The sequence below is a fragment of the Pundamilia nyererei genome, unplaced genomic scaffold (genome assembly GCF_000239375.1).
Source record: "Pundamilia nyererei isolate P.nyererei 1_Seehausen unplaced genomic scaffold, PunNye1.0 scaffold00101, whole genome shotgun sequence".
Lineage (NCBI taxonomy): Eukaryota > Metazoa > Chordata > Actinopteri > Cichliformes > Cichlidae > Pundamilia > Pundamilia nyererei.
This window is the reverse complement of record NW_005187502.1, coordinates 648,291-661,125: the sequence shown is the minus strand read 5'-3', so window position 1 is coordinate 661,125 and position 12,835 is coordinate 648,291. Positions and strand designations below refer to the sequence as shown.

Here is a 12,835-nt window from a genome sequence, read left to right as displayed (position 1 = left end):
GCGTCTGCTCGCTTGTCGTGGCGTTAACCTGCAAAACAATTATTCCGTCCCGCGCTGAAGCACACATCAACGATCTCGTGTCACACATTAGCATGTGTTCATGAATGTCTGTCTGCATGAGATGTGTGTAAACATGTATGTTTTCTTTCCACCCACATGTGGCTACACATGCATGTAAATGCTTCCCTGGTGTGCGATTTGAAGCGGACACATTTCACAGGTGACCTCCCTGCGGAAGACAAAGAAACAGAAAGGGATGGGAGGCTCTTAGAAAAGGGCTAATGAGCTGGGTGGAGGAGCTGTGGGGAGGTCCGCTGGGACGAAGAGCCGGGAGACAAAGGGATGCTAAACACCCCATAACCCTTTAGTGACTTAGTGAGTCAGAGGAGCAGGAGGTATTGCTCTTGGCCATCTGTGACCCTTTTTTAACATACAGCACAGACACAATGTAAATGAAGCCCACAGGTTCTCACTGACTAACGAACAAAACAGTTTTTTTCCTGTGTGTCATTTTGTATTTGTAGTTAAAGCAATTCTTTGAAATGTTTTGAATATGAAAAGAAATGAAAGCTCAAGTAATTATGCTAATTATTCTGAAGTATAATCATTATAATTACCATGCAGTGATGTTCTTGGATTAGGACTAAAAATATAGTTTTTTCTTTTTAATTTGCTTTCTTTGTTTAAATGTTCCATCCATTTATATTCTTCACACGTCACAGGGGGCTGGAGCCTATTCCAGCTGCCATCGGGCGAGAGGTGGGGTACACCCTGGCCAATCTATTGCAGGGCTAACAATGAGAAACAGGCAATCATTCACCCTTATCTGCAATTTAAAATCATCCATTAACCTAACCCTACCAACTGCATGTATTTGAACCGTGGGAGGAAGCCAGAGTACCCACAGAGAACCCACGCACACCCGGCCAGACACTGGATTCAAACCCAGGATCTTCTTGCTACTCATCGCTCCACCGCATTTAAAGGCTCCACATTTTTGTACTGATAAAGAGAAACACTGCAAGTTTACCACCACATATAAGAAGAGGATGTGTAATAATGAGCTCCATGTTTCGTTGTGTTTCAATGGAATCTGAAAGACGTTAAAAAATCTGTTTCTCATATACAGCTGAGCCAGGAAACTGAAGTAAGATGCTCGCGGTTATTCTCCTTAGAGTAAGAATGAGAACTGAGCTGAAGAATCTGGAAGCAAAAAGAAGAGATCTGTTTTAATTAATGGCACAGAGGCTAACTACTGAAGACCTAAACCTCTGGTTTGGTTTATTGAATTATTTTGATCATTTAAAAAATGGGATTGTAACTTGGCAACAGAAGCCATCCCAGTGGTCAAAAAGTAAGGGGGAAAAACAGATGTTCCGAACACAGTGCCTTTGTCTTGGGTGAAATCAGTCACAGGTTTTTCTTAAAACTCCATAAATATGTCCGCGTTCAAAAAACAGAAAAAAACAAACTGCATACTGAGCCTGCACGAAGATGCCATATTTCAGCTACAACAGGCAGAAACGAGACTGCTGAATGTCCTTCTGGTGCTGAGATGACACCGAGGTCAGCGCAAACAAACAAACAAACTCCCTCCTCTTGCTGTCTGTCATGAGGTTACGGCCATTTACTGTTTTATCCATTTTTGCATGTCACAAAGTGTAAATGACTTGTTCGGTGAAGACCTCTGCGTGTCTCTGTTGCTTTAAGTGTGACACAAGCGACCTGCAGGACATCTCTCAGCCCAGCTCAGGAAGCAATAAAGCAGTCAACAAACTCACACACAGACACATCTCCACATGATTCAGCTGTCTTGCTAAGGCTTTACTGGGATCCTAGCAGAAGTAATAATAGGAATCGAACTGGTAGCGCCTTCCCAGCAGTGCTGAGTGGAGACTTTTACCACTCTGAGCACTTCACACTTCATTACCAAAACACTGTCTTCCCCATTTAGCGTTGCAATAATTGTTGTAATAATTAGCCATGATAAGCTCTGGATGATATTAGAAACATATGAGCATTTTTATGACTATATTCTCAGCGACTGTGAAACAGAATGCCCACTCCTCAGCAGTTTAAAGACCCACCTTGGGCGCTCCATCGCTCTCCCTCTCCACACTGCGAGTGTGAGTATGATTAAGAGTTGACATAACTAATAGCCTCTCCACTAACGCAGGTAGGGAGAGGCAGTTCAGAGTCTCCTAAGGACCAACGGGCTTAAAAGTGCTTTCAGCTTGCTAATGATGAGCTTGCTATCCCAACATGAGTGTGTACTCAGCTCTGAATGTACGCTGAGAGGTGTTATGCACAGCTGGAGTGGACCGCCGCCAAAGCAAGGTTGAGTAGATCTATGATAGGTGATGCAGACACAAACATACATTTGCATGCAAAGCCCGGAAGTCGGGGAAAAAAATCCAAAAATATTTGCTTATTTTTGTACTTAATAAAAAAAAATTGTCATTCTTATTTAGGGTTCTCAGACTTGCTATCAAGTGTTTTTGTCAGTGCTGGTCTTCATAGATCTACTTGGCAGCATGAACTTAGAAAAATGATTATATTACCACATCTTACATCCCATCAATAAATGCTTTTCCTTTGCAGGAATTTGGGGAATTAATACAGATAACTCGATTGTAACACTGGTGATTTCCTCAAACAGACATTTGTAAAGCAGGGGCTGGACAACAAGAATATAGCTCTGGCTGTATTAATGTTTTGTTGAATCAGAGCTGAATAAATGTTGTTCTTGTTCAGTGTTAGTGGAGAGGATAAGCCTGTCATGACAAATGTCAAGATGATGGATCATGTTATAGCACTGCAGAGGATGAGAGAGAAACAGAGAGCCTTAAAAAAGGCTATTTCACCACCTCTTCCAGTAGTAATATATAAAAGAGAGAAAAAAAGAAACAAACAGAAAATTCGAGCTCTCCGGATGAGAAATTATGGGTTGTTTCTTAACAATTTCATTGCCTGTAATGATAAAATTCAGTGAGGGATTGACTGTGTTTCTTACATTTATTATTCCCCACAGTTTCCTTTGAGCAGAAACCAGCTACAGAACTAAGTGCTGGAGAGGAATATAAGCACTTTCTTTTGTTGCTATAACACCTTGTAGCCCATTTTCTTGTAGCCCTCATCTAATTACATTACCCAGATGCCCAGCTCATACATCATTAGCTACTCATTTTTTTCTCCATATGAACAGTCTGTGCACAAAACATCTTTCTCTGCAACACCCACAGGATCAGAAGTTTTCATCTCGCTGCCCTGTCTAATTCCGTCTTTGTTATTCAGTAGTTATATGCCTGCTAAATAAGAAACGACTATAGACGAAGCACTGGTAATATGACACGCAGTCTGAGGTTGGAAGGTGCCTCTCATCATGAGTCACCAAAGCTCGACTGAAATGACAAAGAAGATGATTGCATAATATGAGTTTGCAATGAAAACCATGCTTATGGATGCCATATGAGCTGCAACTTCAACACAGCTCAAATAATGAATTTAACATTACAGCCACGGGAAAGTATGAAAAATGATGTTTTCCGTGTATTTGCAACCTGTATGAACTCTTCTCCCAAAAGCTTCCAAGTATTTCTAACATGCCTTAGGGAAAATATACAGTGAAACTATCGTAAATGATCTAAAAAGTCCTGCTATTATCATCATCATCATCATCATCATGTAGCATGCTATACTTTATTTAGCAAAATCAGTGGCATTATGGTTTTTTTTAAATGCAGGATCAAATGACTTCTATAGACGACAGAACACAGACTTTTGGTTTGGAAGTGTAAACTAGTTGTTATATACACATCCTTCATGTCTCTGTGATGTTGAGTACAATTTAAACCCATTACAGTGAAAAACAAAACAAAAGGGATTTACAAAGGCACATACAAAGAAGCAGAAATCCATTCATTCATACAAATATAGTATGAATGGGTTAAGTTTAATATTTTTCAAGGGACTCAGATTTAAAAGTTAAAGGGTTTTGTTAAAGGAAAATAAACGTGACCTGAGTTGGGAGGCGTAGGTGAGCTAGTATGTCGTACTACTGTCCTTGAAGACATTTTCCCTTTTTTTGCCCGTATCTCAAAATACGTTCAATGAAACTAAAATATTTTAAAAAGTTGTCATCAGTCACTACTAAACCATAGTTTAGATCCTGTTTTTGCTCTATGTAAGCTAAAGCTCAAACATTTTCCTCTGCAGGATTGAAATCAGCAGACGAAGATGACGTGAGCTGGGTTAACCACCTGACAGGAGCAGTCAGCTGACGCACACTGCGATTCTTCTGATATCAAAGTCCCAAGATCGCACTGCGTCACCCGCTCACCACTGAGGTGAGAGATTGAAGGTGGCTGTGGTGCGGAGAGAGTTGGAGAGAAAGAAGGCAGATAACAGAGATAAGTATCTGTTCCTCGTATCACACCGAGCTGCACAGGGTCCCAAACTTAAACCTGGTAGTTTATCTATAATGGGCAATCACAGCCTTTGGAATTCACCCAAACCCACTGGGAGGGCCCCCGTGACAGAGGGCGCAGGCCACTTCTTAAGCCTTAAATCTAAGATGGAGATCCAGTGTTTTGTGTCACGGAGTGTCCCCCTCTCTGCTGTGACTTTTACATGGCCTTGGCTGGTGGCAGGGAGCCTCCTCAATGGCAGGCCACTAAGCCAAATTGATTAGATGAAAGCACTCCTCTTTGAAGGTGTCAACCCCCCACCTCCATCCACCAGCAATTTCTCTAATGGCATCCAGGCAACCCTGTCGCTGCAGAGCCTCGAGGACCAAGACGGGCAGAGATTCAAAAGATTCAGCAGAGGAGCGGGTCGGTCGAGGAATGGACAATTTGTCATTACACTGCAAGTCTGACTTGGCAGGGGGGTTGAAAGTTGTAAAGTGGTCAGAGTGGAAATGGAAAAGAAAAAGTTATCCATAGATTTTTCACTTTGAGCTGAACAAAAAATAATGCCAGTTTTGTAATGGATCAGTGCAATCACTGTGATCTTTTTGTTAGCCTTTTAAAGCCACTCCGCATCAATGTCAGTGTACTTTTAACCACTGTCAATAACACTTGAGCTTCTCCCATTTCCTGATTGTGTGTCCTAAACAAGTGCTGTGGACTTTCTATAAAAACCTAAAAATAAAAAACACAGTAAAGTCAAGTTCAAGTCAAGGAAGAAACTGGATGTCCGTGTGTGTGTGTGTGTTCAGATTTCAGCTTCATAGACAATTATCTTAATCTAATTGCAAATTGGAATTGCAATGATCCAAAACAAAACATGCAGACACATGTGGTGTTGAAAGTGATCCGTCCTTGTTGCTCAAGCCCAAACAGCAAAACTGCCTGTTCAGATAAAAATTCAGTTGCTGTCAGATTAATGCAAAGGAATGCATGTTTCAGTCACACATTTAAGTTTCCCTTGAGTTCCTTAAAGCTGTAGATACACAGCTCATAAAACATCTGCTCTCAATGGGGAAAAACACCATGGTGGACATCTATACTGATGTGGACAGGGTAATGTGTTAGGGACAAATTAATGCCACAAAAAGCCACAAAAGGCTGAATTTAGACACCCAAAAAATCAAAGGGAAAAACTGATGTGGCAGATATCATCACTGCAACAACTAAAAATGATACTGAGTAGTTTGAATGACCCCTACATGCTTGCATGCAACATCGAGGCATGCTCCTAATGAGATGGTTTGACCTGCAACCTTGTGAGACGAGCAGAAATGTTTCAGAGGTTTTCTATTGGATTTAGGTCAGGCGAGCTCATGACCAGTAAATGGTATCAATTCTTCCATCCTCCATGAACTGGCTTCAAACCAAGACCCATCTGCTAGTAAAATAGCTCACTTTTATTATCTTTGGCCTTAAAGAGCTATTAAAACACTAGCTCCCAATTTGTAGCAACACTAGCATCACTGAGGAATGTGCGTTTATTCATATGAAACTTTCAAAAATAATTTTAAGCATATGTTTAAAACTAAAGCCGACAAACTTCCAGCAACACAAAGTCAGCTCCTGGTTCAAATCACTGAACTGTGGAGTGAAATTCTTTGAGTAACAGAGAACAGAGCATTCAATTTCGAAGCAAGCGCCATTAAGATCCGGTGTTAATTTAAAGTTTCAGACAGTTTCTTACTTCTGAAAGATTAGAATTTAGTGCGAAGTAGAGGCAGAGGCAGCTCCGGCATCCGTATAATTACGGGAAAATTACATTCATTATTGTAATTTACATCTCATCTCCAATCCAATTATTAACAGTTTGACCTGCATGGCACATGTTAGCATGGAAATCTAAAATGGGCTCCCGAGGCGGTGGCAAGAGGAGGGGTGGAGAACGGAAAGTGAAGCGAGAGGTAGAGTTTTGGGACTGCGGGAGATGGAGGAGGGAAAAAAAACAATCAATATGGCTCTAAAAGATGATGATTTTAAGTAGCCATAATTCTCTGCCTCAGAGCACAGCTGCCAAGGGTGCTGCTGCTACACTTTGATGCCTGATTTGCAATAATGCTGCCAGTAATTCACTCATCTGCATCTCTGGAGGGACCATCAGCTGTCTGTTTATCTCACTGACCATGTACATGCAATGCCAGTCAGCCTGACGCTTAAAACAAGTTTTGAGACAGCAACATATAAAAAGAGTTGATGTGCATTACATACAATCTCCCAGGAACTAATAGGCTGTGTAATACAACCCTGTTTGCAGTTTCTTGGTGAAGCGTCCCCTCACCGCTGCAACAAACAATACATGTCATTTGCTTCACCAACCTGATGACCTCTTTTCTACCATCCTTCTTCATCATCTTGTCATGTTCTCCAAACACTGCTCTTCATAGAAGTAAGGCTCATTACAGGAGACTATATGTGCAGGAATCAGTTTTTCTGCTTAACCACAATCTAAGATTAGCTATTTATGCAAAAAAAACATGCTTTAGAGCATGTTTGCCTTCAGTTAATCCAAAACGCTGCAGCAAGAGTCCTGACAGGGACTAGAAAGAGAGAGCAGATTTCTCCTGTTTTGGCTTCTCTTCATTGGCTTCCTGTTAAATTCAGAATTGAATTCAAAATCCTGCTCCTCACATACAAGGTCTTAAATAATCAGGCCCCATCTTATCTTAGTGACCTTGTAGTACCATATCACCCTATTAGAGCAGTTCGCTCTCGCTCTGCAGGCCTACTTGTTGTTCCTAGAGTATTTAAAAGTAGAATGGGAGGGAGAGCCTTCAGTTTTCAGGCCCCTCTTCTGTGGAACCAGCTTCCAGTTTGGATTCGGGAGACAGACACTATCTCTACTTTTAAGATTAGGCTTCAAACTTTCCTTTTTGCTAAAGCATATAGTTAGGGCTGGACCAGGTGACCCTGAATCCTCCCTTAGTTATGCTGCAATAGACATAGGCTGCCGGGGGATTCCCATGATGCATTGAGTTTTTCCTTTCCAGTCAACTTTCTCACTCAGTATGTATTAATAGACCTCTCTGCATTGAATCATATCTGTTATTAACCTCTGTCTCTCTTCCACAGCATGTCTTTATCCTGTCTTCCTTCTCTCACCCCAACCAGTCGCAGCAGATGGCCCCGCCCCTCCCTGAGCCTGGTTCTGCTGGAGGTTTCTTCCTGTTCAAAGGGAGTTTTTCCTTCCCACTGTCGTCAAAGTGCTCATAGGGGGTCATATGATTGTTGGGTTTTGACTGTACAATATGAAGCGCCTTGAGGCGACTGTTGTTGCGATTTGGCGCTATATAAATAAAATTGAATTGAACTGAAAGTTTGCGTAGGCGAAGAAAGCTTTCACAAACTCATCACCGTGACATCCAAATAAGAAAAAGTGTGGCTAGTATCTATGAAAAAAATCAGCAGAAGGTCAAACAGGTCTTCACAGTTTAATTCATTACTTTATGATTCTGTTCAACAATAATATCTAAAAGGTGTTTCCATGAGATAAAGAGGGTAAGAGCTCCGTATCAGATATAGAACAACACTGAGAAAACACTCTGTCTTCTGTGTAATTCACATGCAAGGCTTTGGAGGGCAGAAATAAGGTCCACACCCCACCATCCACCATGAACACTCAATAAAATTACACTGCATAATGACTACACGTTATAGTATAGTTACAGTCAAATTCTATAGTTTGTATCTACTGTAAAGAAACAGCAATCTACAACCACTCTGCAACACTGAGAGGGTTTAAATAAAGTTCTAAAATTTTTCTCTTAAAAAAATGTTCAGGAGATAATACTTTTTCAAATGCAGGAACTTTGATGGCTAGGCTACCAACTGTAAGTGCCTCGATGCATTTTCAATCATCCTGAGCGCTGCGTTTTCATCATTATTTGAGATATTAGATGACCTAAAATTACATACAGGTGGCCTGAAATTTTGTCCATTTCTTTTCATATAGTGTTTCCACTGAAAGATTGATATATTACACTGATACTCAAGGTTAATTAAATAAAAATAATCTCTAACTATCTCAGGCAGACATAAAACACGATTAGGCAGAACAGCGATGTCCATCTCAGTCGCTGTATTTAAGATAGTGGTGCAACGTGAGGCTTCCACAAACAGACATCTGCTCCCATTAATTTTTAATGGATTCATTTTAAGTTGTGGGAATGCTTTAGTTTGTTTAAAGATGTAATTACACACTAATCAATGTATATGAATGAGGACAGTAGTCTTTTTTTCTATTAAATAAAATGTAAACAAGTGATACGTTTCACTTTAGTTTTGTTGCCATGGATTCACATGATTTAAATTACACTTAATTGAGCAGTTTGATCTGAATGTGCTAATTTTAAGTCGCTCTTTCAACACACAAACAGTGTTCAAAGCTATAAATGAGTTAGGGTAAAGTCGTGGTGGTTTGTGTGAAGCTTTTTGACAGCAGGTCAGACAGCATCACACGCACCTGCTTTTTCCACGCTGTGCCTCTGGTTCACTTTCAGACTGCCACCATTCTCACGTCATTTCCATAAATCTTCACATTCTATCAGGTTGGAACGAGCTTTTGTGTCAGAGCAGAAGAGTAAAGTCAACTGTTCATTCATGTGCACGACTGTGTCAGCCGGCGCCTATATGTGCGCTTTGGCTTTGAACGTCTTAGATGTCCTTTGAAGTTTAAGACAGCTCCGCATCAAGCTCACTGGTTCCACTTCACAAGATGTGAATATGTGGACACAAGCAACATCTGACTCACCGACTTGAGCGTTGCCATTTCCTGATTGTGTGTGCCACGTGTGAGTGCGTGCACCTCCATCTTGCTCTGGCATGTGTGCTTTTGCTCATGCGTGACCGAGTAACCCACTGCGTCTCAGTTCCTTCCGTTGTCTCGGTTTCTACCTGTCTGTCTAACTTAGGGCAATGACATTCCCAGGACACCTTTCGAAGTCTCGACAGACACTCAACTCTGAATAATACACCTGAAGCATGTCAAGTAAATCACGCTGTGGTCAGATTGGTGTCAGTTAGAAAAAGTTTACTTTTTTCACGTCTGTTTGAGTCAGGATCTCACAGCCCTGTTACAAACAAATTAATAACATTGCTCACATTACTCCAATCCAGAACTGAATGGATGTGTTTTGACAACCTGTGGTCACCTTTATCAACACTGTGTCAGCCAAGGTGATTCAGAACAACAAAGCATAGCATTACCTAAGCAACACAGATTTTTGGGGGCTATAATTTAGTAGCTGAATTTCACACCACAAAATAAGCAGATACCCAAGGAGCTGAATGTAAGCATCAGTGCAGACCACGGTCTGAAATTATTACCTTTTGTTATGCTTGGCTTCCCAAGTAACTTTTAGCTTTCAGACGTCAGCTTTCATGTGCCTGACCTTTAAAGCTTTGCATTTTGAATGTCTGCTAGTGGCATACATTTCCTGCTCGTTCTTACAAAAGCACAGCACAGGCCTCAAGGTACTAGTCACACTGATGATAACTTTTCTCTTCTTTGCATCAGAAGGCTACTTTCTCTTTTTTATACTGTACCACTCAACAATGCCAACTACCTTTTGCTTCAAGGCAGAAAATTGACTTCACGCTTCCAAATATTCCAGTCTACAGCTCAAGAACATTTCACTGGTCAAGTAGACCTGAGAACTGTGCATTTTTTTAAACAGTTATGAATGAATCAAGAATAAAGACAGGTGACAATAACAATTAGTGGTGATGTAAATGTTGATGCTAGACTCACTGGATCGCAGAGCAGATGGGGTGACTTCAATCTCACTACTGGCCTGGTAGGGCTGGAAGGCTGATGCTGAATTCATCTCACTGGCGAAGGGTTCTGGGCTTTGTGTACCTGTGGAACTGGCACTGGTACCGTCGCCTCCATTGTGAGGATCCTGCTCTTCATATATTGCAACCAGCTAGACGGAGAGGAGAAGGAAGTATTTGTATGTTAGCATGTGCTTTGAAGAAAAAAACGAACAAATAGATGGTGCCGATGGCTTGGTAGATGTGTAGACAGACAGAGAGATAGATGGATAGATGTGGAGATAGATGGATGTCCAGATGGATGTCTAAAATCATGTCTAGATGGCTAGATAGATTGATAGAGGTCTAGATGTTTAGATAGATAGATAGATAGATAGATAGATGCATGTCCAGATAGATAGATTTCTAGATAGATAGATATCTAATGTCTATCTATCTAGATATCAATGTCTAGATGTCTAGATGTCTAAATGTTAAAAGAGTAAATAAAACTGCCAAACTGCCACCATGTGAGCACGCTTTTTATTCAACTAATCTACTACTTTTGTCCCCATTCACAGATATGCATACACTCACTTTCTCTACAGTTTAATCTTGCAACATCTGCAGTCATGGAGCATGAGGTGCTCAGGGTTGCCAAGTTAGGCTCCCACAGCGAGCAGCTGCTCCATTCTAACATAGGTGATACGTTGCCACATTTCCCAGGCCAGATAGGAAGAACTCCTCATAGCATCCCATAATTATCTGAGTCTAACACACACCACTGATTACTACAGCCAACAAAGAGCAAGAAAAATACCTCATTTAGGTTAAAGTAAAAAAGACAATCAGCTGGAAAAAAAAATCAGACTGGCCATTTCCAACTCACCACATGTGTCAAAGCTTTACTTAATACTCGTGGACTGAGAGGGATGCACAAGGAGAGAGAGATGAAAGAGATGAAAGATCCCCAAAATGCTGCACAAACTGTAGTCTTGGAGTGAAGGTACCAATGCCAAGTTGCTTTCATTGCCAGCACAACCTGTTAATAAACCTCTCTGATGGAGATTAACCTCTCAATCCATCGAGACAGAGCAATCAGGCAGCAGCAGAGCGATAGAGATCGTGCAATACAGGAACAATAGCATGTATATTACAGACATAAGACGACTCCCTTTTATGTCTTGTGCTTCCTCCAGGTCTGTGTAATGGAAAGCTGTGAACGTGGAGGGAGCAAACAGCTATTGTGTATCCCATATCGTATTTGTCTGAAGGTAAAAATAGCACAAGCGTTTTTCTGTGTATTTGCTGTTTTTCATCACCTCAAGTGCAGGAAAATCTGCATATAAACAAGTTTAGAAGCCCCTGCTCTTCTTTGTGATTTAATTCATTCATATGCAGAGGATGATGCTCAAGCGTGCTGTGTTTGTGTCTGAATTTATGGCTCTCGGTGAGTATGCCCATGTGGTTTACTGTTGCTGTAATTCACCACACAATTAAAGCAAACTGTTTTGTTTAGGGTATTTTTTTCCCCTTCCCCTCTCTCTGTTTCCTTGCATCCCAATGCCATTCCTGAGACACACTCCATCACCAAAGGATTTCTCCCATTTCGCTCTAATCGTGTTCCATTTCGATGCTGAAATTACATTTCTGAGGTTGTAAGGGTTTATCACAAATTTACTTAGTGCAAAAGAGAGGCAATCAGAAAGGGGGGGAAAAAGAAAGAGAAAAGGCCTCAATATTACAAATCAGGCAGTTTGAGGAGGTAATATCGTGCAGATTTGCTCACTGGGAAGTGTGATTATTAAGCAGGCAAGAAAAGCTGCTTTGCTTTGTGTTGAACTGCAAACACAGTTAATAGGCAAAAACGAGGATAAATATTGATCAGTGTGCCATTCCTGCAATCTGAGACTTTTTTTAGGGGGGGCTTCTTTGAATGAATTGTTTAAAATTCTGCTCCGCCGGCTCCTTTTTTGAAGTGTTAATGATGAGCAGGCCAGCTATGCGAAGGACCAGAGGCAGCTGTGAACACAAACAAAAGTAGAAGGGCCGTCTCCAGCGGCATTTGCGCCGCCCCAGCGTACAGTATGCGCGACTGCATGACTCATTAGCGACAAAGCAATCAAGCCTCCCATTCATATGTTTCTGGGAGCATTTAGCGATCCAGCAAGCCATCTCCCTGCCAGCTGCCCATTTGAGAGAAGTGGTGAATACTGTTGTTGGTGTTGTGGAGAAGTATGATTCATTTTTAAATACACCCCAAATCCCCCTAATTAGGTCCACTTTGCAGTGACGCACAGTCTTTCACCAGACACTCTAGAGAGCACTCTGCTGGTATCAGACACGTACAACTAAACTCATTCACACACTCTCCGTTTCATAATCAAATGGGTCCGCATTTATCCCGCATTCAATATTTATGGGCTCTTGAAAGTGCTCGTTCCTCCCTTCTACCCAAGAAGACATGTAAAGTTCTTTTTTGTACACAAGCTGAGGGCAGAAGCATCAAACTGCTGTAGGTCGTCCAACTTATAAAGCCAAGAAGAAGAAAAAAAGAAAATGCAAGAACTGGCTGATTCCCAAACTAGCAGACACATCTTTTGCTTTTTGCCGTGTCCGTT

The 12,835-nt window shown here is 41.3% G+C and overlaps 1 protein-coding gene across 1 annotated transcript in view; it reads right to left on the bottom strand.

Annotated features, from left to right (window-relative positions):
* The window catches only part of LOC102205917 (partitioning defective 3 homolog), a 346,721-nt gene that overhangs the window by 230,558 nt on the left and 103,328 nt on the right, over nucleotides 1-12,835 (bottom strand). The window contains exon 3 of the mRNA XM_005740561.1: nucleotides 10,213-10,387. Within this exon, the coding sequence (XP_005740618.1) occupies nucleotides 10,213-10,387 (175 nt within the window). The remainder of the gene's footprint in view (nucleotides 1-10,212; nucleotides 10,388-12,835) is intronic.